The sequence below is a fragment of the Natator depressus genome, chromosome 1, assembly GCF_965152275.1.
Source record: "Natator depressus isolate rNatDep1 chromosome 1, rNatDep2.hap1, whole genome shotgun sequence".
NCBI lineage: Eukaryota > Metazoa > Chordata > Testudines > Cheloniidae > Natator > Natator depressus.
In genome coordinates, this window is record NC_134234.1 from 59,447,169 (window position 1) to 59,473,821 (window position 26,653).

Below are 26,653 nucleotides of genomic sequence, written 5' to 3' on the forward strand. Positions count from 1 at the left end.
TCAAGCACCATCTTTCCAAAATAAATCACATTGACATTAACAAAATTTGTTTCTCTTACTCTGAAAACTTTCTGGACAAGATTCTTCTCTCAGTTCTTCCAATGTACATTTGGGGGACCTTCACTGACTTTACTGAGCAAATCTGGCCAAATATGAGACTATAAATATTAAAAATAAAGACTTAGTTCTTTCGCTCCCTTTACTGCAATCTCTTGCCAAATTGGGGTTAAAGGTAATCTTGAAACAGTGTAGGAGCGGTGTTCCACTAGGGACTTTGCTGCTGATATTATGTGGATATTATGTACCTGTGATGAGGTACTAAGGTGCCCAACTTTACAACTTAAACAGTTATGTGACTTGCAAAGTCCCACGATAGAGTTGTGCCGATGGCAGTTTAGGGTTAACTGACAAAATCAGAATTTGAGGATCCAATTTTGATCGCACCCCAGGGTAAATAGGGAGTAACTCCATTGAAGTTGGTGGCACAAGAGGATATTAGGTACTAGGATTAATTGGGTGAAATTAAAAGGTACGGTTAGACTGAGAATACAGAATAATTCCAATTAATGTGTGTGTGCTGGAGGGGAGGAGACATCAGGGTACTTTAGTGGTATGAATACTGCAGCACCTTGGCAGTTCCAATCTCAGCTCTGACACTGACTCTGTAGCCTTGGGCAAAACGTTTAACTTTTCTGCTCAGTTTCCCCATCCGTAAAATGGGGCTGATAACACTGACCTCACAGGGGTATGTGAGGATTAATAAGAGTGAAACCTCTGCCTTTGCTGGCCATTATTATCAGGTTGCATTGTACTTCATGGACCAAATTCTCCACCACATATGTCCATTGGTTTCAATGGGACCATTTATGCAGGTGGTGAATTTGACCCAATATCTGTAATTGAATTGTGTGATAGTCTGTATGTGCTATTATGTGCTGTTATCTATTGTACTGTGGAATAATCTTCCTGGAGCAGTGTTAGACATCCTTTTGCTTGATAAAGGATCTAGACTGGACAGTATAAACCTGCACTGGAAAATGAATTAATGAAATGCCTTAATAAGTCTTTTCCATGATTTCCTCTCCAGTAGGTCCCTAAAAGTAATACTTCTTAATACTGCTAAAAATATTATTTGTTTTACATAGCACCTGGAGGCCCAATTGAACAAAGTACTGTACAAACACAGACACACAATCCCTGCCTTTAAAAAGATTACAATCTTATTTATGTATTGTGTTATTCTTCTCTATGGGCAATGCTTCAAGAAAGTCTGAGCAAGATGAACCAGCTTTCTCTCCTGATGAAGAAGTCTTTTAGTTCTGATCCAGAGCTTGCAGAGATTAGGCAGCTAAACTGTGCTACTGTAGGGACAGACAGGATGAAAGAACCCACCACAACGTATTGCCTTTGGCTTATTTTTAATCCATTTCCATAAAGAGTTCTCCTTCTACGCCACACTTACTGACATTATAAATCAATGCATAAATTCAGGAAGGCATTAAACCTGAAATCCCGATAAATGGTGCTTAACTGTTGTACTCAAATTATTCTAGCAAATGTGTTAAGTATCATCTTCCATTTTTCAAATCTACCCTAAATATCTTTTACAAAATGATACAAATGTTTGCAATCTGGGCCTTCTCACTGAAATTATGGGGTTTTTTTTAGGTCTGAAGTAGTTTTAGTGCATTCTCTTTTGATTCTTTCCTAAATAAGGGCACTGCAACTGCAGCAGCCACCCTCAAACCCTTTAACTAGGGCCCATATAGTATTCTAGTCTAGTCTAGTCCTTTTATTATTTTGTAAATCGTATTTATCACACTAGTGCCTAAGGACCAACCAAAAATGGGGCCCCATTGTGCTAGGTACCATTCGAAGCTAGAACTGTAGACAGTCTCTGCCCCAAAGAGCTTACACTATAAATAGATAAGACAGGGCAGGGCAGGACAAGCCTGCTCCCATTACCATGGTATGGGAGCACCCTTCAGCAGTGCATGCAGCGATGTGACAAGCATCTGTCACAAGTGGAACTGAATCTTCCACCTCTGTGCAGCATTCTCAATGACATCAGAGCGAAGGCACAGTCGCGTATAGAACCTAATCCTTCTTTGTGTTGCATGGGTGTACTGAGAGGGAGAGGGCACAAAATGCCTCTTTCTCCCACCATGTGCCCATAAAACAATAGAACTACAGTTTGAACCGCGAGCTGAGGAGAGCATGAAGATGAAGACCCTGTTACGCCACCTGCCAGTGTATCCCACTCCAAGGGATACGTGTTCTGCTAGCTGGAAGACCCAAGCAGGCCCTGAGGACGTATGCTGCAATGTGAAGCGTTTGCTAACTGGTGATCCAAGCTGCCCCCCATGGCAGCAGCAGCAAAGTGCTCCCAATCATGTGTTTGCCCCCAAACATCCTGAGCCATCCTGACCCCCACTTGCAGGATGGCTTTGGGGATTCCTGAGTGTCCAGCATAATTCTGTTCTGTCCCTCCACAGAGTAATTAAGGCAAGTGAGGACGGGATTTAGGTATCAAAAGTATTCACCAGCCTTGACAAGCATTTTGGGCAGGACTTATCAAAACAGCACAGTTTGGTAACAAATCAATGTGGATTTACATCTATAGCAGGGGTGGCCAACCTGACACTGAGAAGGAGCCAGAATTTACCAATGTACATTGCCAAAGAGCCACAGTAATATGTCAGGAGCCCCCCAGTGAGCTCCCCGCACCCTGCTCCCAGCGCCTCCCATCCACCGGCAGCCCCGCCGATCAGCGCCTCCCCCTCTTTCCCCGCACATCCCGATCAGCTGTTTCGTGGCGTGCAGGAGGCTCGGAGGGGGAGTGGGAGGAGCAAGGGCATGGCAGGCTCAGGGGAGGAGGCGGGAAGGGGTGGAGTGCAGGCAAGGCCTGTGGCAGAGCCAGGGGTTGAGCAGTGAGCCCCCCTGGCACATTGGAAAGTTGGCACCTGTAGCTCCAGCCCCGGAGTCGGTGCCTATACAAGGAGCCGCATGTGGCTCCGGAGCCACAGGTTGGCCACCTCTGATCTATAGGATCAAAAAAGGTTACCTCTTTGTTACACTCCTGGATACAGATGGAAACCGTGTTGTAAATTATGAAGAATGATGCAGTGACTTCGTGTCATGCTGTTCATTCTAACTTCTAAGTGAAATTGCTTTGAACTTCTGACTCTTAAAAATAAAAGGCACAAACTAATAACATGCATTTTCCTGCAGACTTCTGATTCAAAGAAGTAAAAATGGCATCAACAACACACATCTCAGAGGAAGAGATGACAGACTTAAGAGAGGCTTTCAACAAAGTCGGTGAGTACAGTTAGCATGTAACATACAACACGAGGTAAAGTTGTGTTGTATCCCTCTGTACTGGCCAGCTTCAGTTAACGAGCCATGCTTCAGTACTGTCATATTGTGAAATGGAAACTATATGAAGTAATGTTCATACAACTGCAGTCCTTTTCAAATAAAACCACGTTAGCCTGCAGTAGCTTTCTGGAAGTACAGTATTGGCATTCCTTTGCTGGATGAAGACAGCAGAAGGTTGCGAAACAGGTTTTATGAAATAATTTGAAAACATGAAGTATTTTAAAGCATTTTCATCCAAACATTTATTCAAGGCAAATTACTGAGAAGACAAAACAAGGATTTTTGATATAACATAATACATTCCCTAGGGAAACTGAAACAAAGGCAAATTTAAAAAACCTCAAATGTACAGCCCCTTTTCCTTGATCCTTTTGTGCTCTAGGTGTGTTTTTAAATTCATATCCCCTTTTCTACTTTTAAGCCCCATTCTGTTTTTCTCTACTTACACCGGACCATCTCTCTCCCCTGATTCTAAGGATATGCATTTCTGTCTCTCACAGCTCACTTATTCTCAGCCATTAAGTCCTTTCATTGCTACGAAGCATTTTCCCTTTCTCAGTCCTGATCCTCTCTCTAGGTCCTCTTCTCTCTACTAGTTTCTGTTTCCACTGTGAAACAGACATTGAAAGGACACTTTTCACAATCCCATATTAATCCATACTTCTGTTGCTAAGAATTATAGAATCATAGAATATCAGGGTTGGAAGGGACCTCAGGAGGTCATAGTTAAAGCAGGACCAATCCCCAACTAAGTCATCCCAGCCAGGGCTTTGTCAAGTCTGACCTTAAAAACCTCAAAGGAAGTAGATTCCACCGCTTTCCTAGGTAACCCATTCCAGTGCTTCACCACCCTCCTAGTGAAAAAGTTTTTCCTAATATCCAACCTAAACCTCCCCCACTGCAACTTAAGGCCATTACTCCTTGTTCTGTCATCTGGTACCACTTAGAACAGTCTAGATCCCTCCTCTTTGGAACCTCCTTTCAGGTAGTTGAAAGCAGCTATCAAATTCCCCCTCATTCTTCTCTTCTGCAGACTAAATAATCCCAGTTCCCTCAGCCTCTCCTCATAAATCACGTGCTCCAGTCCCCTAATTATTTTTGTTGCCCTTTGCTGGACTCTTTCCAATTTTTCTACATCCTTCTTGTAGTGTGGGACCCAAAACTGGACACAGTACTCCAGATGAGGCCTTACCAATGCTGAATAGAGGGGAATAATCACGTCCCTCAATCTGCTGGCAATGCTCCTACTTATACAGCCCAAAATGCCATTAGCCTTCTTGGCAACAAGGGCACACTGTTGACTCATATCCAGCTTCTCATTCACTGTAACCCTAGGTCCTTTTCTGCAGAACTGCTGCCGAGCCATTCGGTCCCTAGTCTGTAGCGGTGCATGGGATTCTTCCGTCCTAAGTGCAGGACTCTGCACTTGTCCTTGTTGAACCTCATCAGATTTCTTTTGGACCAATCCTCTAATTTGTCTAAGAAGCAGCCTCAAATGTAAATCCTATGTGGCTTTGCTGCACATGACATGGTCAATTTCCAGCTCAACTCAGGAAATCACAACATATACTTCTTTGAGATCTCTCTATTTGGTCAAATGAAGACTACAAAACAACATTTGGGACAATAATATATATACTGAGAGTATAGGAGAGTTTATTACAAATAACAAGTTGCTAGCATTTTCATATGTCAAAGAAAAAATCTGTCTACATGACATCTAAATAGTTTCAAAATATAAATCCCCTCATTAAAAATTCTTTACAAATCACAATAGGCTGTGGTACAACTGAGGTAGAATGTTTCATTTTAAATTCCATAGAGTTCTGCATTTTGATGCTATGGGTTGCTGATGACTAAACATTTGTATGTACAGGACCCTCACCAATATCCAAAGCAAAATGAGAAGCAATGAAATAATGGGACAATATTGGAATAATCATACTTCTGTTATTATTTGCCTGCTACTGTTACACGTAACATGCAAGGATACTGTCATGGAAAGAGATTAGAGAAATAAAATTATTTTACTAATTTTTCTCATTTGCGTAATTTGCGCATTTGAGAGCAATTAGTGAATAGTCATTTTGCGTATTTTCAGAAATGCTCCTACAGACAGGGTAATCTCTGCCTAACTCACACTCTCATTTTAGCCCTTAATAAAAGAATGTAGTAGGAGAAGGCTAATAACTTTTGGTTTTGAGTTTGTTTTTGTTTATTTTGTAAAACCATTAATTCAGTGTAAATTTAATAAATTCAAACTATAAATACATCCACATATCGCGCTGCTACTGTAACATATATCCAACTAACATACAGATTCTTCCTTCTTTTTTTGTTTCATGGTCATTATAAACTTTCCTTGGGATTAAAAAGGTCACTGCAATTGTTAAAAACAATTTACTATATTTTTGTTATAAGATTAAAAAAATCATTACACATAATTCATATTTCCTGAAAAAAACCTTTTCTGTGCAGACAGGTTCATTAAGCTGTTTTTTCCTTTACAGACATTGATGGAAATGGTTTCATAAGCAGTTGTGAATTAACAGAGCTGTTCAAAGCAGCCAATCTGCCTCTGCCAGGATATAAAATCAGAGAAATCACTCAGAATTTGATGGCCACGGGAGATCAAAACAATGATGGCAAAATCAGCTTTGATGAATTTATTGCAGTGAGTAAAATGTTATTGTGGAGAATATCCTCTAAAAAGAAATTCAGAAAAAAAACAGTCTAACTTGCAAAACTAGAGCTGGTCAGAAATTTTCTGTCAAAATGATTTTTCAGTGGTAAATGCAGTTTCCGCAAGCTGGGACAAAAACAAATGTTGAAGTATTGGAATTTCCTGCAGGATGGAAATTTCAGAATTGCACTTACCTCTGTTCAAAATTTAAACTTCTAAGGGCTTGTCTCCAGAATACAAAGACTCTGTAGATTCCTAATACTCTTTAACTTCCTATTTATTAGTTAAAATATAAAAAAATTATAAGGTCCCAATTCTGCTAAGGCAGCCACAAGTGCGAACTCTTGCTTCTGTGCAGAGTGCCCATTCAAGTAATTGTTAGTATTACAGATTATTTATTTATTCGATGCCCACATTGTTTTCAGCTCTGAAAAAGACATAGAGGACAGCATGGTCCCAAGAAATTTACAACCTAAAAGCTCATAGTTTTATAGCTTGCAATTTTAAAATCACTCTATGTATTTTGAAAGGTATTCCACGGCCTGAAGAGCACAGATGTGGCTAAAACCTTTCGAAAAGCAATCAATAAAAAGGAGGGGATTTGTGCTATCGGTGGAACTTCAGAACAGTCCAGTGTTGGAACCCAACATTCTTATTCGGGTATGTAGAGTCAATTGATATAGATAGTAATTGCAACTAAATGGTCCCTTGGAGATCATTTTGCAACTGTCAGTGTGAAAAGCCTTAGGAAATTGCCGTATCGATAAGGGAGACTTAGAACAGGCATATTTTGGACAAACTGTAATAAAGCTGAGGAGAAGTAAGAGCAGTATTTTGGCCAAAAATGCAACCTCCCTTATTTTAAATAATTGTTCGGTTTTCAGGTGGAATAGATAAGTATCGGAAATGGTGCCCAATCACTTTTAATAAGAACTGAGATTTTCATGTCAAAAGAATTGGTAAAAGTTTTAGGCTCCAAATTGATAGATCTGACCTTTTGCTTGCAGAAGAAGAAAAGTACGCCTTTGTGAATTGGATTAACAAAGCCCTAGAGAATGACCCTGATTGCCGACACGTGCTCCCAATGAATCCAGACACTGATGACCTCTTCCTGGCGGTTGGTGATGGCATCGTGCTGTGGTAAATACCACCTATGTTTCCCTACACAGTTAGGCCCTGACCCTGTGAAAACTGATGCGTGTGCTTACCTTGAAGGACACAAGCAGTTGTGTTGCCTTTAGAGTTAGGCACGTGCGTAATTCTTGCAGGATCAGGGCCCTAGTGATTCTCTTTCTCACACATCTTTTCTCTTAAGAGATTATAAGGTTTTTTCAAACTATTGTTTATCACTGAAAAATAGATATTTTATATGTTAAAAGTGATTGTCTCTGTCCATTAGAATCAGGGGAGAAATAACGAAGCCAACAGGAGTGAGCCTGAGTAGAAAATGAGTAAAAACTGGGTAAGGACCTCAGAATATAGAACCCAGTAAGTTTTATATACTTATTTGCACATCTGAAATGTCCTGCATTACACAACATGGGCCAAATCCTGAAGTTTTCACTCAGTCCTTACTCATATACAATTCTTATGTAGGATTAGTTGGAGATTTAGATGAATAAGGACTTCAAGACTTGGCACAATGGACATTTTGCTGAAGATAAGAATGGAATAACTTAGTAAGGGCTTCAGGAGATGGTTCCACCTTTTCTGTTAAATGAGACTGAAACACAACCAACCTGCCTAAATGTGAAGGACTCTGAGCAGCCAAAGACTTTACAACTTACTATGAAAGAACTATATTGTTAGATACAAAGGGAAAATTCCATGTCAAGCATGCCCAGTAAACACATGAACGTGTAGGTCTTTTTCTTATGTACTATGTTTTGTAATAGTAATAAGAAACTTGAGACAGGGCATTTCTAGGGGGTTCCTATCTAGATGCATGCAAAATATTTGTGATGCAAAAATTATGGTTTTCATATTTCATTATGAACGTGAAATTCTGCTGAAGTCTGCCTATTTTTTTGAGCAAAATTGAGGCCATTTTTGTACAGACTGGTTCATTTTTGAGTGAAGATGGCTTTGTGTCAAAAATTTGTGTAAATCTGAGGATTTGTTTGCAGTTGTGAACAATGAAAATAGCTATTTTTTCAAATTTTGCGTAAAGTCTTTGGAGGTAGAGGGTGAAAAGCAACGTGAAACAGTGAATCTTTTGACATGAATTTCCACAAAATTAACATTTTGAATTTCACACAGGTTTACTTTATTGCTCTTTTTGGCCACTATTCAATATATCTGCCTGTCACCTTCCCTTCCTCCACTGGTTAGGAAAAAGCTGTGCTAAAATATTGCAATACATGTGTGTATGTGTCTGTGTCTCTGTCTGTCTGTGTGTGTGTGGAGGGGGTGGGGAGAGGAGACTATCTACTGGTGTTCCTGGACCTTTTAATGCACTAAACAAGGTCCTGTGGTCAATTCAGTCTCTGGATATTTGATCAACATGCCACACTTTGCACTGATTAGATCTCAGCTGGAGTATTGTGTCCAGTTCCAGGTGCCATATTTCAGGAAAGATGTGGACAAATTGGAGAAAGTCCAGAGAAGAGCAACAAAAATGATTAAAGGTCTTGAAAACATGACCTATGAAGGAAGATTGAAAAAATTGGGTTTGTTTAGTCTGGAGAAGAGAAGACTGAGAGGGGACATAACAGTTTTCAAGTACATAAAAGGTTATTACAAGGAAGAGAGAGAAAAAATTGTTCTCCTTAATCTCTGAATATAGGACAAGAAGCAATGGGCTTAAATTGCAGCAAGGGAGGTTTAGGTTCAACATCACGAAAAATGTCCTAGCTGTCAGGGTGGTTAAGCACTGGAATAAATTGCCCAGGGAGGTTGTGGAATTTCCATCATTGGAGATTTTTAAGAGCAGGTTAGACAAACACCTGTCAGGGATGGTCTAGAATAGATAATACTTAGTCCCGCCCTGAGTGCAGGGGACTGGATTAGATGACCTCTTCAGGTCCCTTTCACTCCTACGATTCTATGATATTATGATGAAGGTTCAAAATGACTTTGGTGTAGGCATAATGATGTATTTCTCACTTGTGTTTATTCTTTAATTTACAGTAAAATGATCAACTTTTCAGTGCCAGATACAATTGATGAAAGAACAATCAACAAAAAGAAGCTCACTCCATTCACTATACAGGTACTGAAACATCAAGTATAAACGCTGAGTCGCTGTTATGTAATTAATTAGGTGTAATACTATACATTTCATAGCCCTGCACAATGCAGCCAGACACAGTTTGTGGCAAAGTAGGGTACTCAGGCTGCAATTCTGCAAATATTTACATCCATGCTTAATTTTGAACTTGAGAATCATCCCATCGAAGTCAATGGGACTACTCATGTGCTTATAATTAAGCCAGGGTATAAATCTTAGGATCTAAGTGATAGGTGCCTAATGAATACTACAGATGGGATGAGATGAAGACAATGACAAATTCAAATGTGGGTTAACTGCTAGAATACTAAATGCATGTGAAAGTAAACACTTACCGGTATGGTAGGGGCGGGGCCTCAGGCGGAAGGGGCGGGGTTAGGGGGGTCAGCCTCCCCCAGCCAGCCCATCCGTGCTGCCTGGCCTGCACCGCCTGGGGCTCCAGTGGAGGGGGGAGGGGGAGCAAAAGGGGCAACAAGGTTAAAGCGCGGCCATGGCCGCGCTTTAAGCAGGGTCCTTTGCTGCGGCAGCACTTCAGCGTTGCTGACCCTTTTGTGCCGCCCACCCCGTCGTCAGCCCTGCCGGTAGGATCCATAACAGTTTGTTACAGCAGGACCCCTGACGGGGGGTGGGGGTGGGGGGGGGGAAGGGGCAGCGATGTTAAAGCGCTACCCCAGCAGTGCTTTAATGTCAGCTGTGTACAGGCCGGTCCTGGCAGCCACTTTTTACTGGTACGCCGTACCGACCCGTACCGGCTGACTTTCACCCCTGACTAAATGACAGCTGAATACTGAGATTAAGTGACTTGCCCATGGGTCACACAGGAATTCTGTGGCAGAGCCAGAAACTGAACCCACATCTCCTGAGTTCCAGTCTAGTGCCTTAATCAAAAGGCCATCCTTGCTCTAGAAGATACCACATATGTGAAAGATGGCTGAGTTAACGCTGTTGGGCCCTTAGCGTTTGCATTTTCTTTTGTGATTTTTATCTGTTCAACCGGCATGTTGGATTCATTTTGTAATGTACATTGCGTGCGTGTGCACACACCTTCATTATTTAAAGATGAACTGGAAAACAAAATTCTACCTGCCAAGATCTAAATTCAAGTTTATTCTGTTTCCCTTATACAGTATGTAGAGATACATGGTTTTATACAGTGTATATATGTATCTCTGTGCCAGTATATAAATAGATATCTACTATATATGTACACATAACCCACTGTAGCCTTCAGTTACTCTGATTAAATGGAACATTAGCCAGGCTCAAGTAAGCTTAGAAGCCATTAAATTGGGTTTCTGGGCTGCAGTCCACATTTTTTCAGTTTTAATCCTCTTGGTCAGCAGCACATCTTACTGATGCAACACAGATCAATCCCTGTCAGATTTAGATATGATTTAATCAATATAACATATGCTTTAACTTAACCCTTTTACAACTGTCAAATAAAGAGAGGGGGATTCTTTTTAAATGCTATAAATTTTTCAGTTTATGACAATTTACGCTTTGTGTCCCGGTGTATTTTCTACCTAATCGAATGTACCTCTCACACTCGTGGTGGTGAAATCCATATGATAAATTGCAGAGCCAGAAAACAAATGGCATTTGTCATGCACCTTTGCCTGCCTCACCTGCCCTCTGCCCACTAGTCCATCTCCCCAGGGACTTATTTGAACAACCCAAATGGTTGAGCAGATTCAAACGGCCCCTTTGAAAAAAGAAAAGAAAAAAAAAGCCACCTGCCTGAAATGTTTCTTCTTTTCACCCCACCATCTTGATATATGGAAGCTCCTTTTTCCACCCCACACGCCTCAAAATATGGATTTTCTCTCTCATCCCATATTCCACCGGTGTAAACAGCAGAATGAGCAATATCCAGAACAGGACAAGTGTGGGGCTTAAGGTCCAGTGTCTTGTAATACTTCAGGAGAAGAAATGGAAGCTTTTCCATGTGGCAAAGGAGAGGTTCCCTGTTTTGCAGAAGGGCACATGACTTGCTTTTACTCCTGGGAGTTCTGAGCTATCACACCCTAAGCCCTGATCTGAAAATGGTTATAACTAATTTTGCTCACTGTATTTCCACTGAGTTCCCCTCACCACCCGCTCTTTAGTTCTCCTCCTCCCTCCCCTCCACTATTTAGTTATTGCATAATAAGAAACCTCTCTCTCTCTCTTTCTTCAGGAAAATTTGAACCTTGCCTTGAACTCTGCCTCAGCCATCGGGTGCCATGTTGTTAACATTGGGGCTGAAGACTTAAAAGAGGGGAAACCTTACCTGGTCTTGGGCCTCTTATGGCAAGTTATCAAAATTGGCTTGTTTGCCGACATTGAGCTCAGCAGAAACGAAGGTACATGCGGTGCACTCTCTCAAACCACTGTTCTCATCTTTAGAAGAGTTATTTCAACGAGTCCTGTGGACTCTTAGGGCTTGTCTCCACTTACTGGGGGAATTGACGCACGGTGATCGATCCACCGGGGGTCAATTTAGTGGGTCTTACCTGCTAAATCGACCACCGATCACTCTCCTGTCGACTCTGGTACTCCACCGGAATGAGAAGCATAAGGTACTCCGGTCGATCCAGCATGGTATAGACACCGCAATAACTCAACCTAAGGGATGTTGACTCCAGCTACGCTATTCACGTAGCTGGAGTTGTGTAACTTAGGTCGACTTAGCCCTGTAGTGTAGACCTGCCCTTAGTCAAGTCTTCATTGCCTCTCTTCTTCACTACTCTGATTCCCCCAGTTCTAGTCTCCATAAGCCCAGAGGCCCCATACTTTCAGTCCAACCAAAATGTGCATCCTTGTCTCCTTACCTACACCTGGAATCAGGAGCACATCATGCCACACTCAGGAAGCCTTGCTGGTTTCCTGTACTTCTCAGAATCCAGAGCCAAATCTCCCTTCTCTTAAAAATTCTGTGTGAACTTGCCTCAGCATGACACACGCACACTGCTCTCCAACCATATTTTTTCCTGCTGCTTCCTTCCCTTCTCCCCTGGATGTGCTGCCTAGTCATCAGCACTTCTTATAGCCCCCCCCCCCCCACCGCCTCTGCCGTCTCCCTTGAACATATTGCTCGCCTTCTTCATTCTCCCCTGCACACTGCTGTCCTGCTGAGGGCTTGGCAGCCCCACTGACATCTCCAGTTGCAGAGAATGGCTCCATTTTCCTCTCTTTCACTTATTATATATAGTGATGGTATCTAGAAAAGGCAGCAAAGCTCACTCCTCTTCCTTGTTCCCAGCTGTTTTTAAAGGCCTCCAGGCTCTCCTGGCAATGAAGAACCTGGCCACTTGTAGAAACAGCTGGAAACAAGGAGGGAGCCAGCCCCAGGTGACCAGCCAGCTCTGTAAATCACCAGCCATTGCTCCAGGGACTATCAGTGATCCATAAACCACAGCTGGGAACTGCTGGACTATTCACTCCCTGCTTTCTAAACTGCCTTGCTCTCCATACTGATGCTCTTCATTCTTCCTGAAGCTTAGCCTTTGACAACAGTTCACCGCTTCACCGCTGACCGGCCACATCTGTAGATGTTACATACATGAGACAATACACTGTAAGCTACAGATGTTACTTTTCTTTGCACTTTTAGTGTGTAGAAAGCATTCTGTGTCACCTGTGAATGAACAGTGCTCTAATACATTGTGTTGTATTTTTTGTCTATGTAAAATGTAGCTCCTTAACATAAAATGAAAACCAAACACATTTGAGAATGTATGGCATGTGAAATAGAAAAACAAAATTAAAAAGCCAAAATGTAACTCTGCCAGTAGAATAACATTTTTTATTTGAGCACAGCAGGAGGAAGCTGGGTTTGCAATTCTGCGATGCTGCAGTTATGCAAAACACTGCCCAGAACAGAGCAAAATGGCTGTAACATCTCTAACATCAAATTAAATCCTTAACAATAAAATAACTGCAGGGTCAGGTGACAGCTTTCGTTTTACTTGAGCCTCTCAAATATATAAACACACTGATCTCCCACATTTTCTTCGGTGGGAGAAGGATCAGGCCCTTCCGCAGTAAAGGCAGTTAAGAAGGATAAGTTAAGAGTGCAGATATTCCTGTGCATGGTGTTTATTTTTCTTTCAATTTTGTGCTTGCCCAGCTCTGATTGCCCTTCTGCGTGAAGGAGAGAGTCTAGAGGATCTGATGAAATTATCCCCAGAGGAACTGCTGCTGAGGTGGGCTAACTATCACCTGGAGAACGCTGGGTGCAACAAAATCAATAACTTCAGCACAGACATCAAGGTATGAGAAACACTGATCAGCTACAGCAAAAATAACAACCCCAAACTTCAGCTTTCTCCTCTGGATGAGCTTGTTCACCTGGAGGTGATGGCTTAGGCCCCAATCCTGAAAACACGTATGTGTGTGCTTAACTTTAAGCTTGTAAATAGTCCCATTCAATTCAATAGGACTACTCACATGATTAAAGTTAACCACGTAGGTAGGGTGTTTCCAGGGTTAGGGCCTTAGGTATGTCTACACTGCAGCTGGGGATGAGCCTCCCAGTCTGGGGTAGACAGAGTTGTGTTGGCAGCACTCGCATTAGCATGCGAAAAATAGCAATCTGGCTGTTGAAACACAGATGGAGGCTTGGGCTAGCCACCCAATAACAAATAAGAGTGGGAAGAAAATATGAAAGATTTTGAGCCCAATTCTGCAGTCACCTCATGCATAAAATTTCCACTGAACTTAATAGATTTTTTTGAACTCAATAGATATTTTGCGTGGAGAAGGGCTGTGGGACCCTCACCCTTACATAGGCAGGCTGGAGAGTTATCGAATGTAGCTAATTAAATCTAAACTATGATTTATGTCACATCAATGTTGGAAAATATAAAGTAACATTGACTTCAACAGGGCCAGGATTTCAGCCGATGTAATTATTTACTACTTCTAATCAGCTTTGCCTCTTTTGTAAATACATATGTTATACAATGAATGTATGCTTACAAGGAAGCATTTGGGTAGAAATCTGGAAACTTCAGTGGAATTACTTGTGCAAATGAAGACAAATCTCGGCAGTAAAGGTTTGCATGATATCACCTGGAGTCTTTTCCCACGTATCTAAATAGTAACAATTTCTTGTTTTTTTTTTTTAAATCTGAATCTTTATTTGAAGGGTTGTATTTATGTTTAAGATGATTTCTGACGTGAGGTTAATTTTTTGTACACATGGAACCAACACTATGCTTTATAAAACATGAAAGTAAACAACATGTGAAATCTTTGTCTTGTTCTAGCCTTTTCCTGGAAAAATACTTGTTAACTGGTGTCAGCTTTAATATCTGTCCTTGAAAACTTTACTTTCTACTTTGTGACCAATTCAATGTTTCTTTAAACTCTGCTTTAAACTTCTGTCTGTTCTTTTACTAAACCTTTAGCTGACTGACTTCTACAGCCTTATAAAGGTATATTTTTCATATCTCTAATTTAATATGTTCATATTAAATCAATTCTATCCTTTTTTCCTAAATGCAACATGTAGTATTGTGTTTAATACTTCCAGCTTTTCCATATTTCACATTTGAATTATTTTATAAAACAAACAGATATGCAAACCAGAACGCATACATGGAAACTGTTAAATGCTTTCAGTTTGATTAATTTAATTATGTTGTCAAATGGTTGATGTAATAAAAACAAAGCATGCTTGCTCATTGTTCATGGGAAGTATTGGCACGCAAAACCTGGCTTTAGATGTAACTTTCCACCCCTTTAATTTCTTGGTCTGTTGCAGGACTCCAAAGCTTATTACCATTTGCTGGACCAAGTTGCCCCAAAGGGAAATGAAGAAGGTATTCCAGCTATTGCTATTGACATGACAGGATTAAGGGTAAGACGATATACACTAACCTTTTTATGACGGTTATCTATAGAACCTAGGAAACATTGAGTTGCACTGTAATACCTCAACAAGCAAACGAGATTTACCATTGGAGTGTAATCCTCCATTCAAAAACCAAAAATGCAGAATTAAATTGGTATGTTTTAGGTTAGATTGTACTAATGATAACAAACTATCATCCAGCATGAGTTATCACAGAAGCTTTAAAAGCCAACGAACCAGTTAGACACATTAGCAATACTTAACCAATATATGTTTACGGACATTTTTCTGGGTTATTTCTCAAGTTTATCTTATGTGATAAGATTTATCTTAAACATGCATTTTAATGTTGCATAGTGTAGCACATTGATTTTAGGTAAAAGCAATTTGCAGATATTGACGTGATTTGTAATGTGGAAAAGGAAAATGTTATGGATTTAAACAAGAATGTTTTGTAGTTTTTATAGCAGCAGTATGCAAAGAGTCAGTACGTACATGTGTATTATGAGTGTGATATTTCAGTGCTATTGGATATCGACAAATTTTTGTGTTTTTGCTGACTGAGGTGTTTGATATCTCTTAGGAGAAGGATGACATCCAGAGGGCAGAGTGCATGTTGCAGCAAGCAGAGAGATTGGGCTGCCGGCAGTTTGTTACTGCTACAGATGTAGTCCGTGGCAACCCCAAATTAAACTTGGCTTTCATTGCCAACCTATTTAACAGATATCCTGCCCTCCAAAAACCAGAGAACCAGGACATTGACTGGAGTTCTATTGAAGGTAAGGAAAATACAAATAAGAAGTGGCATCCAACTGGGTCCTCTGACTTTTAACATGTAACTGAGACCTGGTTGGGTAATTCAGATGTTAGCTCAACTTTCTCGTGACGTGTACTTACTGCAACATTAGCCAAGGCAGGTTTGAGGATGGGATATGGCAGTATGTTACTTGCATTTGGCTTCAGAATATAGTTGATTCCCTTCACTGTAGGTGGATTTGTTTGAATGCATTATGGCTTTATGTCTCCTTCGTTTGTCTAGACTAGGATTCATAGTCCTGTTTAAATTAGAGTTAATTGACTAGGGAGGTTGTGGAATCTCCATCATTGGAGATTTTTAAGAGCAGGTTAGACAAACACCTGTCAGGGATGGTCTAGATCAGGGATCTCAAACTCAAATGACCACAAGGGCCACATGAGGACTAGTACATTGGCCTGAGGGCCAGTATCACTGACACCCCCCACCGCTGCCCCCGGCCCTGTCCCCGCTCCACCCCTTCTATGAGGCCCCGCCCCTGCCCCACCTCTTCCCACCCCTTCCCCACCCCCATTCCAACCCCTTCCCCAAAGTCCCCACCTGAACTCCACCCCCTCCCTGTCCCTATTCCAACCCCTTCCCCAAATCCCTGCCCCTGCCCCGCCTCTTCTCCGCCTCCTCCCCTGAGTGCACGGCTCCCTGCTCCTCCCCACTCCCTCCTGGAAAGTGCTAAGTGCCGCCAAACAGCTGTTTGGTGGTGGGAAGTGCCTGGAGGTAGGCAGAGGAGCCGGGACACAGCGCGCTGGGAGGGACGGGGGTGGCGGGTGAGGGGAGCTTGGTGGCCGCAGGAAATAACTCAGGGTGGGGGCGGCAGTGAGCTTGGCGGGCCGCAGCAAATAACTCCGCGGACCGAGTGTTTGAGACCCCTTGTCTAGAAAATACTTAGTCCTGCCATGAGTGCAGGCGACTGGACTAGATGACCTCTCAAGGTCCCTTCCAGTCCTATGATTCTATGATTACCAGTTAACCCAAGTTAACAAACACAATTGCAAATGCTACTCTAGGCACTCCACAAATGATTGTTCCAGTTTTGTGTCCTGGAACAAACATTTATGGGATGTCTGGACTAGCATTTACAATTGTATTTGTCAATTAACTTGATTTAGCTAACAAACAGTTAAGTTAAAACAAGAGCAAAAACTCTAGTCTAGACAAATCTCTTATGGAGTTATTATAAGAAAGACACAGTTCGCTTTGTTGCACATCATGTCTCCTTTCTGAGCTAAGTGAGTTCTTGTCTTCTGTGGCACTTGAGCCACCTAAGCTTATTGACTTGAATGACTTCAATATCTGTGTGGCTTATAGTTATTGTGAGCTGACCTTAGTTATTTTATCCACTATGACAACTTGGAAATGTCCATTATAAACTTATTTCCTTTGTATGTAAACCTCCTAAAAAATTGTGTTTGGACTGAAACTTCCTGCTTGGTCTCAGCCCAAAGTTGAATTTTTCTGGGAAGAGGTTCTGCTTGGACATTTTTAAGTTAAATGAGCAGAAAAAAAGTATAATTTTCCCTCTTTGCTAATATTTTAGAGACGTTTTCTGTGCACAAATAACTCTCAAACATCTGAATGGAAAACTTTAAACTTTGCATGTGTCTAGACATCAATCAGCAACAGTCACTGACAGCTTTCTGAAGAATTCTAAAATATAGGTAAATTATAATCAATGAAAAGCAGGCTTTTGCACATGCTTAGTGTGACACTTCTATTAAATATTGTTGTGTAGCTGACAACAACAACAACTAAGGAGTCCTTAAACGCAATTTCACCAGTCTACAGTAGCAGCGTGGTTTTGCAAAGTGCTGATCTTTCTAGCCCAATGCAGCAAAATACCTAAATCATGTGCTCAAAACTAAGCATAAGCATATGCATTTCTTCACACACTGCACAGTCAACCTGTGGAATTCTTTGACAGAGGATGCTGTGAAGGCCAAGACAATAACAGGTTAAAAAAAGAACTAGATAAATTCATGGAGGATAGGTCCATCAATGGCTATTAGCCAGGATGGGCAGGGATTCAAAACCATGCTCTGAAGTGTTCCTAGCCTCTGTTTGCCAGAAGCTGGGAATGGGCAACATGGGATGGATCACTTGATGATAACCTGTTTTGTTCATTCCCTCTGAAGCACCTGGCATTGGCCACTGTCGGAAGACAGGACGCTGAGCTAGATGGACCATTGGTCTGACCCAGTATGGCCGGTTCTTATGTTCTTATGAATAGTCCTATTGAAGTCAATGAGATTTTTGTGTGTGCTTAAAAGTAAATGCTTTGCTGGATTGAGGAAGAATGCTCAGCTCCATACAAGATAAATCTCTTATGTGGTGTGACTGCAGATGGCAACCCTTCATAAATCTGTATTTTCGATTGCTTCTAACTTTCTCACAAAGCTCATGCTGAAATGTCTCATGACTCAACACAGACTAAAGTTGAATTTCTTAAGTAAGTTTGAGAACAATCTGCTCAAATATGACAGTGCATATAGTATGTACAGAACATTACCTACTGTTTTGTATTTTTGTATTTCACTGCCTGTTGATATCTCATTCTACATGTCATTTTAGTATACAGTAAAATCTGCATTTATATTTTCCTTGTTGTAAAAAGTTTGTTTCACTGAAGTCTTGTCTTGAGGATCTGTTGATTGATATTCTATTATTTTAGGTGAAACAAGGGAAGAGAGGACATTTAGGAACTGGATGAACTCCTTGGGTGTTAGTCCCCGTGTCAATCATTTATATAGGTAAGGAAAGTTATCCTTCCTTTAGATGACTAATGTGATCTACGTCTTAAGAAAAAAATATTTCTAGAAAACATGAACGCATTGCTAGTCCTTATGAAAACAGACGCCTCCGTTTCATTCTTTAGGAAAATGTGATCGTTCTAGTAATGGTTAAATAGGATTCCTTGCTCACATTATAAGGCACAATATGTTTCCATTGTTTCAGTGACCTGTCAGATGCCATGGTTATCTTCCAGCTTTATGAAAAGATTAAAGTGCCGGTAGACTGGAGCAGAGTGAACAAACCACCATACCCTAAGCTGGGTGGTAACATGAAGAAGGTAAAAAAAATGGCATGGTTCTTATGAGGATATCTATTCCATTTCATCTACACTACTGCTTAAGTTGATGTAAGTTACATTGCTCTGGGGTGTGTGAAAAAAGCGTACATCAACCTAACGCTTCCACCTCTCGGGGAGGTGGAGTACTAAAGTCGATGGGAGAGCGATCTTCCATCGACTTATCGCGTCTTCACCAGACTCACTAAATTGACGCCACTGCATTGATTTAGCGGGCCAGTGTAGACAAGACCATAGAGAGAAATGGAACCATACATCCCTCCACTCATTACATATTGACTATGCACATATTCGAAAATGAAACTGAGTCCTTAATCAACAAATTACAAAGTGTAAAGTATGATTTGCCTTTGTTACTGTGAGTTACATTTTCAAAGTGTTCTCAATCTGACCTCCTTTTGTGTGTATGTAATTTTGCATCTGCAGACACGAGCATTTGTATTCTTTCGAATGCAAACAATAGCATGTAGCATCTGCATGTGACAGATGATTGTGCTTAAAAATGTCTGTGTAGGGACTTGCATGTGCCAGCAGACATTGTTCTCAAGTCATAAGTAGATCCAACCAAATTATAGTTTTATAGTCTAATCAGTGTCTATTTTCCATTTTCTAATAAACTCAACAATGTTTCACCAGCTGGATGGATGGTCAAACATTATTTGTGATATCAAGATACTTGACATTTTTCTATCAATCTTTAAAAATGTATCAGTGAATAATTTTTCCCACTATCCAATTCGCTCTAATCACAAGTCCCGATTTATGTCCATGATGAGTCATGTGACACCCACATTCATTCCAGCCCTCCAGATCACCTCCTACCACATGTAAGAAATAAGCAGATTTTAAACATTCCTGACATAGATACCTGACAAGCTGGCTAAGAGTTCCCCTCTGAATCTCCACTAACTACCCAGCTTTCTCCCAGCTACCTCAGTGAGGAATTTTGGTCCGGAACATTCCCATACTATTTGTGAGTGAAGCAGCACAAGGTGACTAACAGACCTGAAACATTAAGTCTTAGGGACTGAAAACCACAGTTATTGTCCCACACAATCACTCTGCGCTGCTGGAGGTGGGCATGATTGCACAGTGCTGTACACCTTGTCTCCATATTTCCTGGTCTGTGTGATGGCATTTAGGCTCTGATGATATACAATAGCATTTCTATGTTAGATTTGTCTAAGGTGCCTATCCCTATGGTATCTAAGGGCCAGATGCTAAATATGGCCAAACCCCTGTACTCACATTGGATGGAGCTGCCTGCCTGGATCCATTGGCAGGATCTGGCCTAAGTTCCCTGTAACAATTAAAGATAGCAGGAATGCCCTGAACAGCAACTTTGTCACATTTCCGAAGCACACTAATTGACTCTGTCATTAACAGCTTGAAAACTGCAACTACGCAGTGGATCTGGGAAAGAATCAAGCCAAGTTTTCCCTCGTTGGAATTGCTGGGCAGGATCTCAATGAAGGAAATCGCACACTAACCCTTGCCTTGATCTGGCAGTTAATGAGAAGGTACGCTAGTTGAACATATACAGACTGCTGTTCTGGTGTGGAGAGATTCCATGGAAATGGAGTGCCGGCACTCACCAGTGAACAGGAGGATCAATACCATTATTATTATTATTATTATTCCTATTGTCTGTATCGCACCATAAGTGTTCATTGCCCTTCACAGACAATAATTAAAAGGCAGGTCTTTGCACCAAGAAAGGAGAGATAGAAAACATTGGAAGGTCAAGGGCTGAAACAGTAGTTAGAAGTCCTGATCTTTGCTTTCTGTTATGGAAACACCTTGTTAGATCCTTTAGGGATATCGTGGATTTTCCATCCCTTACAGTTTGTAAGTCAAGACTGGGTGTCTTTCTAAAAGGTAGGCTCTAGCTCAAACTGAAGCATTTGGCTTGATGCAGGAATCTCAGGATGAGGTTCTACGGCCTGTGTTATGTAGCAAGTCAGACTAGATGATCACAATGGTCCTTTCTGGCCTCAAAGTCAACACATCTATTACTATTTTTAGATACTGTGGGCCTGAGTCTCCTTTACACTACGGTCCCTTTGCACCACTCAAGCCATATAAAAGGGCCTTAACGTGGTAGTGAATGTAATTTGTACCTATTCTGAAGCCCCTTGATGCTGCCGGAGCACTGTTAAGGGGCCTTAGTGTAAATGAGACTCAGCCCTGTAGTTTGTAGAAGTTAACATAACATGAGGGAACAGACTCAGGTGTGAGTGAAGACTGCAGCATTTGGCCCTTGTCAGGTTTTACAGGTACACTATGCTACAATGTCAAGCTTTTTATAAAGCATGAAGTAGTAATCAGCATTTTGTCCTCTGTGTTAAGGTACACGCTGAGTATCCTGGAAGATATTGGTGGTGGACAGAAGGTCAATGACGACATCATTGTCAACTGGGTAAACGAAACACTGACTGAAGCTGAAAAAAGTTCCGTCATCAGTAGTTTCAAGGTACAGTTTTCGTGATAAGTCTCTGTTTTGGGACCCCGGCTGGTTACATGTGTGTACTGTTGTTTATTTTTCACTGCATTTTCAAGGGATGTTCAGATCTGGGGGTTCGGTTCAGGCTCATCTCTAGTTCAAGTAGAAAAAGACTTTTTTTAAAATTACTGTGTTTATGACATTCAAAAGCTGAAGCCTTATACCCTGCTTGGATCCATCCTGAAGGGACCTTTATGCCAAGTGAGGTGACAATGAGAGTTTTAATCTCTGACAGTTGTTGTCAGCCTCGCACAGCTGGAAAGTCACTTCATCAGTGAATGGGGTGGTGTATAGCCAGTGAATGGCACAGTAATGTCTTATATAGCGCAGTTGTAGCCGTGTTGGTGCCAGGATATTACAGAGACAAGGTGGGTGAGGTAATATCTTTTATTGGGCCAACTTCTGTTGGTGAGAGAGAAGAGCTTTCGAGCCACAAGAGCTCTTCTTCAGGTCTGGGAGAGCAGCCTGGTGAAGCTGGGAGTTCCTTTCCCAGACCTAAAGAAGAGCTCTGTGTGGCTCAAAAGCTTGTCTCTCTCACCAACAGAAGTTGGTCCAATAAAAGATGGTAACTCACACAATGTCCTGGCATTCTGTGGTCATCGTAGTTGTTCATGGCATTCAATTTTTGTGACACAAAATCATTGCCTGTAGATCAGGGGCGATGGATTCTTCCTAAAAGTGTGTGTGTGTGGCGGGGGGACAAATCCCCGCGCCCTCCATGGCCCCACCCCTCCTTTTCCCTCTGAGCCCACGCCCCCCCCCCCCAGCCAAGCCAAAAGCTGTAGCTGGGTCAGAAAGCCCGGGCCCCTCCACCTGCCCAAGGTGGGGGGGCCCAAGAGCAACCCCCAATCCATGTCCCTTCCCCCTGGGCCCTCTGTCCAGGACTGGTGGAGGTTCTGTGGCTCCCCACAGCTGCCTGTGTGGCTCTTATCCCGACCCAGCTCCAGCTTACGGCCTGGCCTGGGGGTGTGGCCTTGGGGGCTGAAGAGTTGCAGCCAGGCCATGGTAAGAGCCACCGGGGCAGCTGCGGGGAGCTGCGGACCTTCCATCTGCCCTGGGCGGACACGGGTCAGGGGCTGCTCTCGGGCCCCTTCACCCAGGGCAGGTGAAGGGTCCATGGCTCCCCCCACAGCTGCCTGGGTTCCCCAGGAAGCTCTTATCCAGGCCAGGCTCCAGCTTCTGGCCAGCTGGGGGCGGGGCCTCAGGGGGAAGATGAAGGGCAGAGGGCTTACCCCCCATTCTGGCGCCCCTGCTATAGATACAATCACATTGTGACACGTATATTGAAATGCAGCGCCAAGATAACCATGCCGGGGTTATTGTGTGGCCATTGCAGCTACTTTTGACTCCATCTCACCTTTCTCTTCTTCTGCCCACCTCCTGCTGGACAGAATTCCTGCTGCTTGTTGCAAAGTTCTAAACAGTATGTCGTTTGAATGACCCATCCACTGTCCTTGAGCCATGATTATGGCTTTGTAGGACATCTGTCAATCTGTGTTTGTGTCTAACTGTATTTTCCCTCTGTGCAGGACAGCAAAATCAGCACAAGCATGCCAGTCCTGGATCTCATTGATGCCATTCAGCCAGGTTCCATCAAATATGACCTTCTGAAAACAGAGGACTTGAATGAGGAAGAGAAACTTAATAATGCTAAGTATGTGCATGCCATGGGACACTAAGGGTTGCATTACACTATGTTTGTTCTTTTTGAAAAAAAGATACTCACACTGTCTGTTTTTAATCTGTATTTCATCTCCCCCTCCCAGCTGTTCTGTTCCTTTCACTGCGTCCTACACTTGTGTCTCTTCACATGGCCCCTTTCTCCCCCTCTCCTCATGTTCATGTTTCCCTGTTACCTATTTCTCTTCTCCTTCACATGCGTCCTTGCTGTTTAGTTCTGTTCTCCTCTGCTTCCCTCAGCATATTGCCCCAGCCCTTTCTCACTCTGGTGGATGGCAGCTCCAGTCCCACTGGTGAATCCAGGCCCTGAGGGCCACTCCTGTTTGCTATCCCCCTCCTCTGTAGCAGCACCCGCTGTAAAGGTAGCCAGGCTGGCTCTTCCTTCTTGCTTTTAGCTGAGTTACAGGTTTATGTTCTTTGTGGTGAAGTGCCTAGACACCAGTAGAAGCGACTGGAAAGACAGTGGAGAGCCAGCACCATCTGACCAGCCTGTTCTCTGCAGGTCCCCAGTGCTCCCATGGGCCTCAGGATGGGAACTGCTATACTACAGGAGTGGACTTAATCACAGATATATTTCCATTTTAAAACAAAATACTTGAAATTCAGCACTTCCTTCCCCTATCTGTCAAGTCTCTTCACCAAAGGAAAACTCCAGCTGGCAATAAAGGACCAAATTCTGCCTATGCAGCCTCACTGAAGTCAAAGTGATTGCAGTAGACATAAATCGGGGAAGAGATTGGCTGACAGTTTTTCTCTTTATGTAGCATTAATAAACTGTACTTATTTAAAACAGGAACCAAAAAGTATTCTAGGAATATCACCCTCACCTCTGACTCCTTCATCTCACAATAGATGTGTGTTCTGCTGTCTCCTGTCCTTTAACCCCACCTATAACTACTGCCTAATGGATTCACTTCTTCTCTAGTGTTTGGAGGCACTCAGATATGATAGTGATGGGGGGCCATAAAAGCCCGTAGATAGAAGCTTATTCAATACTCTGCAATTGTTGCCTCACGTACCTCTAATTCCATCTTCAGTCCCTTCCGGTTTGGCTCCCAACCTCTCTGCTCCACTGAAACTGCTCACACCAAGGTCTCTAACCTGATCCTGGCCAGATCTCAGGGTCCCTAAGCTATTCTCATCTTCTTTGACCTTTCCTTCTGCTTTTGACACTGCAGATCACTCCCTCCTGCTTCCCAGATTATCCTCCCTAGACTTTTCCCAACACTCGTTCTCCCTGGCCATTCTTTTTGCATGTCTTCTGATGTATCATCCTCCTCCCTTCTGCTACGTCCCATGTGAGTCCTACAGGTCTCTGTTCCCTCCTCTTCTCACTCTACCTCCTATATCTGGGTGAACTCATCAACTCACAAAACTTTAACTACTACTATCCATATGCCAACAACTCACAAATCTACCTTTCTACTTCTGGTCTGTCTCCCTCCGTCTAATCTTGAATCTTGGCTTCACTCTCCAACATCTGCATCTAGACATCTTGCCACCACCTTAAATTTAATATAGTTCAAACCAAACTCATGATCTTTCATCTGAAACCTTGTGCACTCCCCCGTTCTCTGTCACTGTTGAACTCACCTCCATTCTACTGTTTATATGTATGAAGCACAAGAAGTTGTTAAACAAATTGATTACTAAGGTTGCTTCTTACATTTCTTTTAATTTTTTCCACTGTAGATATGCCATCTCCATGGCAAGAAAAATTGGAGCAAGAGTCTATGCCCTTCCAGAAGACCTGGTTGAAGTAAAACCCAAAATGGTCATGACTGTGTTTGCTTGCCTTATGGGAAAAGGAATGAAGAAAGTTTAAGCCATAAAAGACTGATACTCGTGACTGGTATATGCCCCCTGACTCCCTCAGACTGAATGTTCCTCATAGACTCAGATATCAAGGAAATATGCAGACTTGGTGCTTTCCAAAGCATGAATGCTAGACAAGGTTCCAAATCATATAAAAGGTGACATGCATATTCAGCAAAACAATCTACCATGTTCTGTATGGAACAGCAATGTGCTTGATTTCTTTGCCACGTTATCCCCTTTGCTAGATGTAGCCTTCTCTGCTTCCTGAATATCTTTCCAAACAACACAAGCTTTACATATGCTGATATTAATGGCTGTCAAGCTCATTGTCTGGAGGTCACCTGGCATTTTTGTTTTGGGAGCAGGATCAGGTTTACAGCTTTTTCAGGATTGTGAAATATTACATTAACTCTGTTATGGGTGTTCATGCTTGTGACAAATAGGCTATGCTTTCCTTCAGCTTGTACCTGGAACTACAAAAGAGATTTCCTTAAGCCATTGCAGATACTGCATAGTGTCCTTATCAGTGTTTATTTTTCTGCGATAGTAAAATCCACTTAGTTGCGAAACTCTTCTGGCAACACAAGTGCTAATTAAGGGCCCTATTGTGGTGCCCTTATTCAGACTAAGTAGTACTTTACACAGTGAGTAGTCCCAGTGATATCAGTGGCATTACTTGCAGAATATAACATTAATCATTGAATAAAAGTCTGGCCCTCAGAGCATCCTAATTCTGTGAGACCTTCACAGCCCATGTTGTGCAAGATGATCATTCATTTTTATTTCATGACATGCTTTAAAAATAAGCACATTACAAAGCAAGAACATCCTTAAAAATGAAATCTGTGCTAAAGAACTTAAGGAGAGGTCTACTCAAGTAGCAACAATACAGCTGGGACCAGAGTGAAGTGAACATAAGGCCACATAGTGACAGATTTATTTATCAAACAATAATTCAGCCCTGCTAACAACTTCGAACAGGCTTGCAGACAATAAAAGGTATGCTACTGAACACACAAGGGGCCAGGGTCCTGATTAAGCAAGACAGTTCAGCATGTACTTATCTTAATTAGGCACATGTTTAAGTGCTTTACTGAATTGGGGCCCATTTCCTCAACTGGGGTAAAAAAGCATAGCTCCCATTGACTTCAACAAAGCTCTGTCAGTTTATTCTAGCTGGGGATCTAGCCCTATCTGTTTAGAATAAATGAAATACATTGCACTGAATCTATTCTTTGGCATGTGGTATTCATGGTTATGTTCATTAAGTGCATTCTACTGTAGTTCAAATGCAAAAGAAGAGAGTTTTGCCTTAATGCACATTCTTTCCCCCTGCGAAATTGCCTTAATGAAGAATAAATATACAGTGACGTGAAAAGTCTCTCTGAATAAAACATCCTACAAGTCAAAATGTAAGGCTTTTCCTTTCAGTGATGTATGTGCTAATGGTGTGATAAGTACTGTATGCTTGTGCAACGGAAACATACAGATTTTAAAACAAACTCTTGAAACTCAATATATGTAGACTTGTACCCTGGACTTGTACGACATTATATAATTCACCACTCAGTACCTTCCCACCTTATGGACACTAGCCATCACCATTAACTTTACTTCTTTGTTT

At 42.0% G+C, this 26,653-nt stretch overlaps 1 protein-coding gene across 4 annotated transcripts in view; it reads left to right on the forward strand.

Annotated features, from left to right (window-relative positions):
• The window catches only part of LCP1 (lymphocyte cytosolic protein 1), a 74,854-nt gene extending 48,428 nt beyond the window's left edge, over positions 1–26,426 (forward strand). For 3 of the 4 annotated variants that reach the window (XM_074960958.1, XM_074960968.1, XM_074960975.1), the window contains exons 3-18: positions 3,232–3,321; positions 5,892–6,055; positions 6,595–6,724; positions 7,072–7,204; positions 9,194–9,275; positions 11,473–11,638; positions 13,405–13,547; positions 14,687–14,713; positions 15,043–15,138; positions 15,716–15,911; positions 18,612–18,690; positions 18,896–19,010; positions 20,415–20,548; positions 21,378–21,501; positions 23,061–23,185; positions 24,904–26,426. In XM_074960958.1, coding sequence (XP_074817059.1) covers positions 3,255–3,321; positions 5,892–6,055; positions 6,595–6,724; positions 7,072–7,204; positions 9,194–9,275; positions 11,473–11,638; positions 13,405–13,547; positions 14,687–14,713; positions 15,043–15,138; positions 15,716–15,911; positions 18,612–18,690; positions 18,896–19,010; positions 20,415–20,548; positions 21,378–21,501; positions 23,061–23,185; positions 24,904–25,036 — 1,914 coding nt within the window. In that variant the 5' untranslated portion in view covers positions 3,232–3,254 and the 3' untranslated portion in view covers positions 25,037–26,426. The remainder of the gene's footprint in view (positions 1–3,231; positions 3,322–5,891; positions 6,056–6,594; positions 6,725–7,071; positions 7,205–9,193; positions 9,276–11,472; positions 11,639–13,404; positions 13,548–14,686; positions 14,714–15,042; positions 15,139–15,715; positions 15,912–18,611; positions 18,691–18,895; positions 19,011–20,414; positions 20,549–21,377; positions 21,502–23,060; positions 23,186–24,903) is intronic. The other variant, XM_074960985.1, reaches the window with a different exon arrangement.
• The last annotated feature ends 227 nt before the right edge of the window (positions 26,427–26,653 follow it).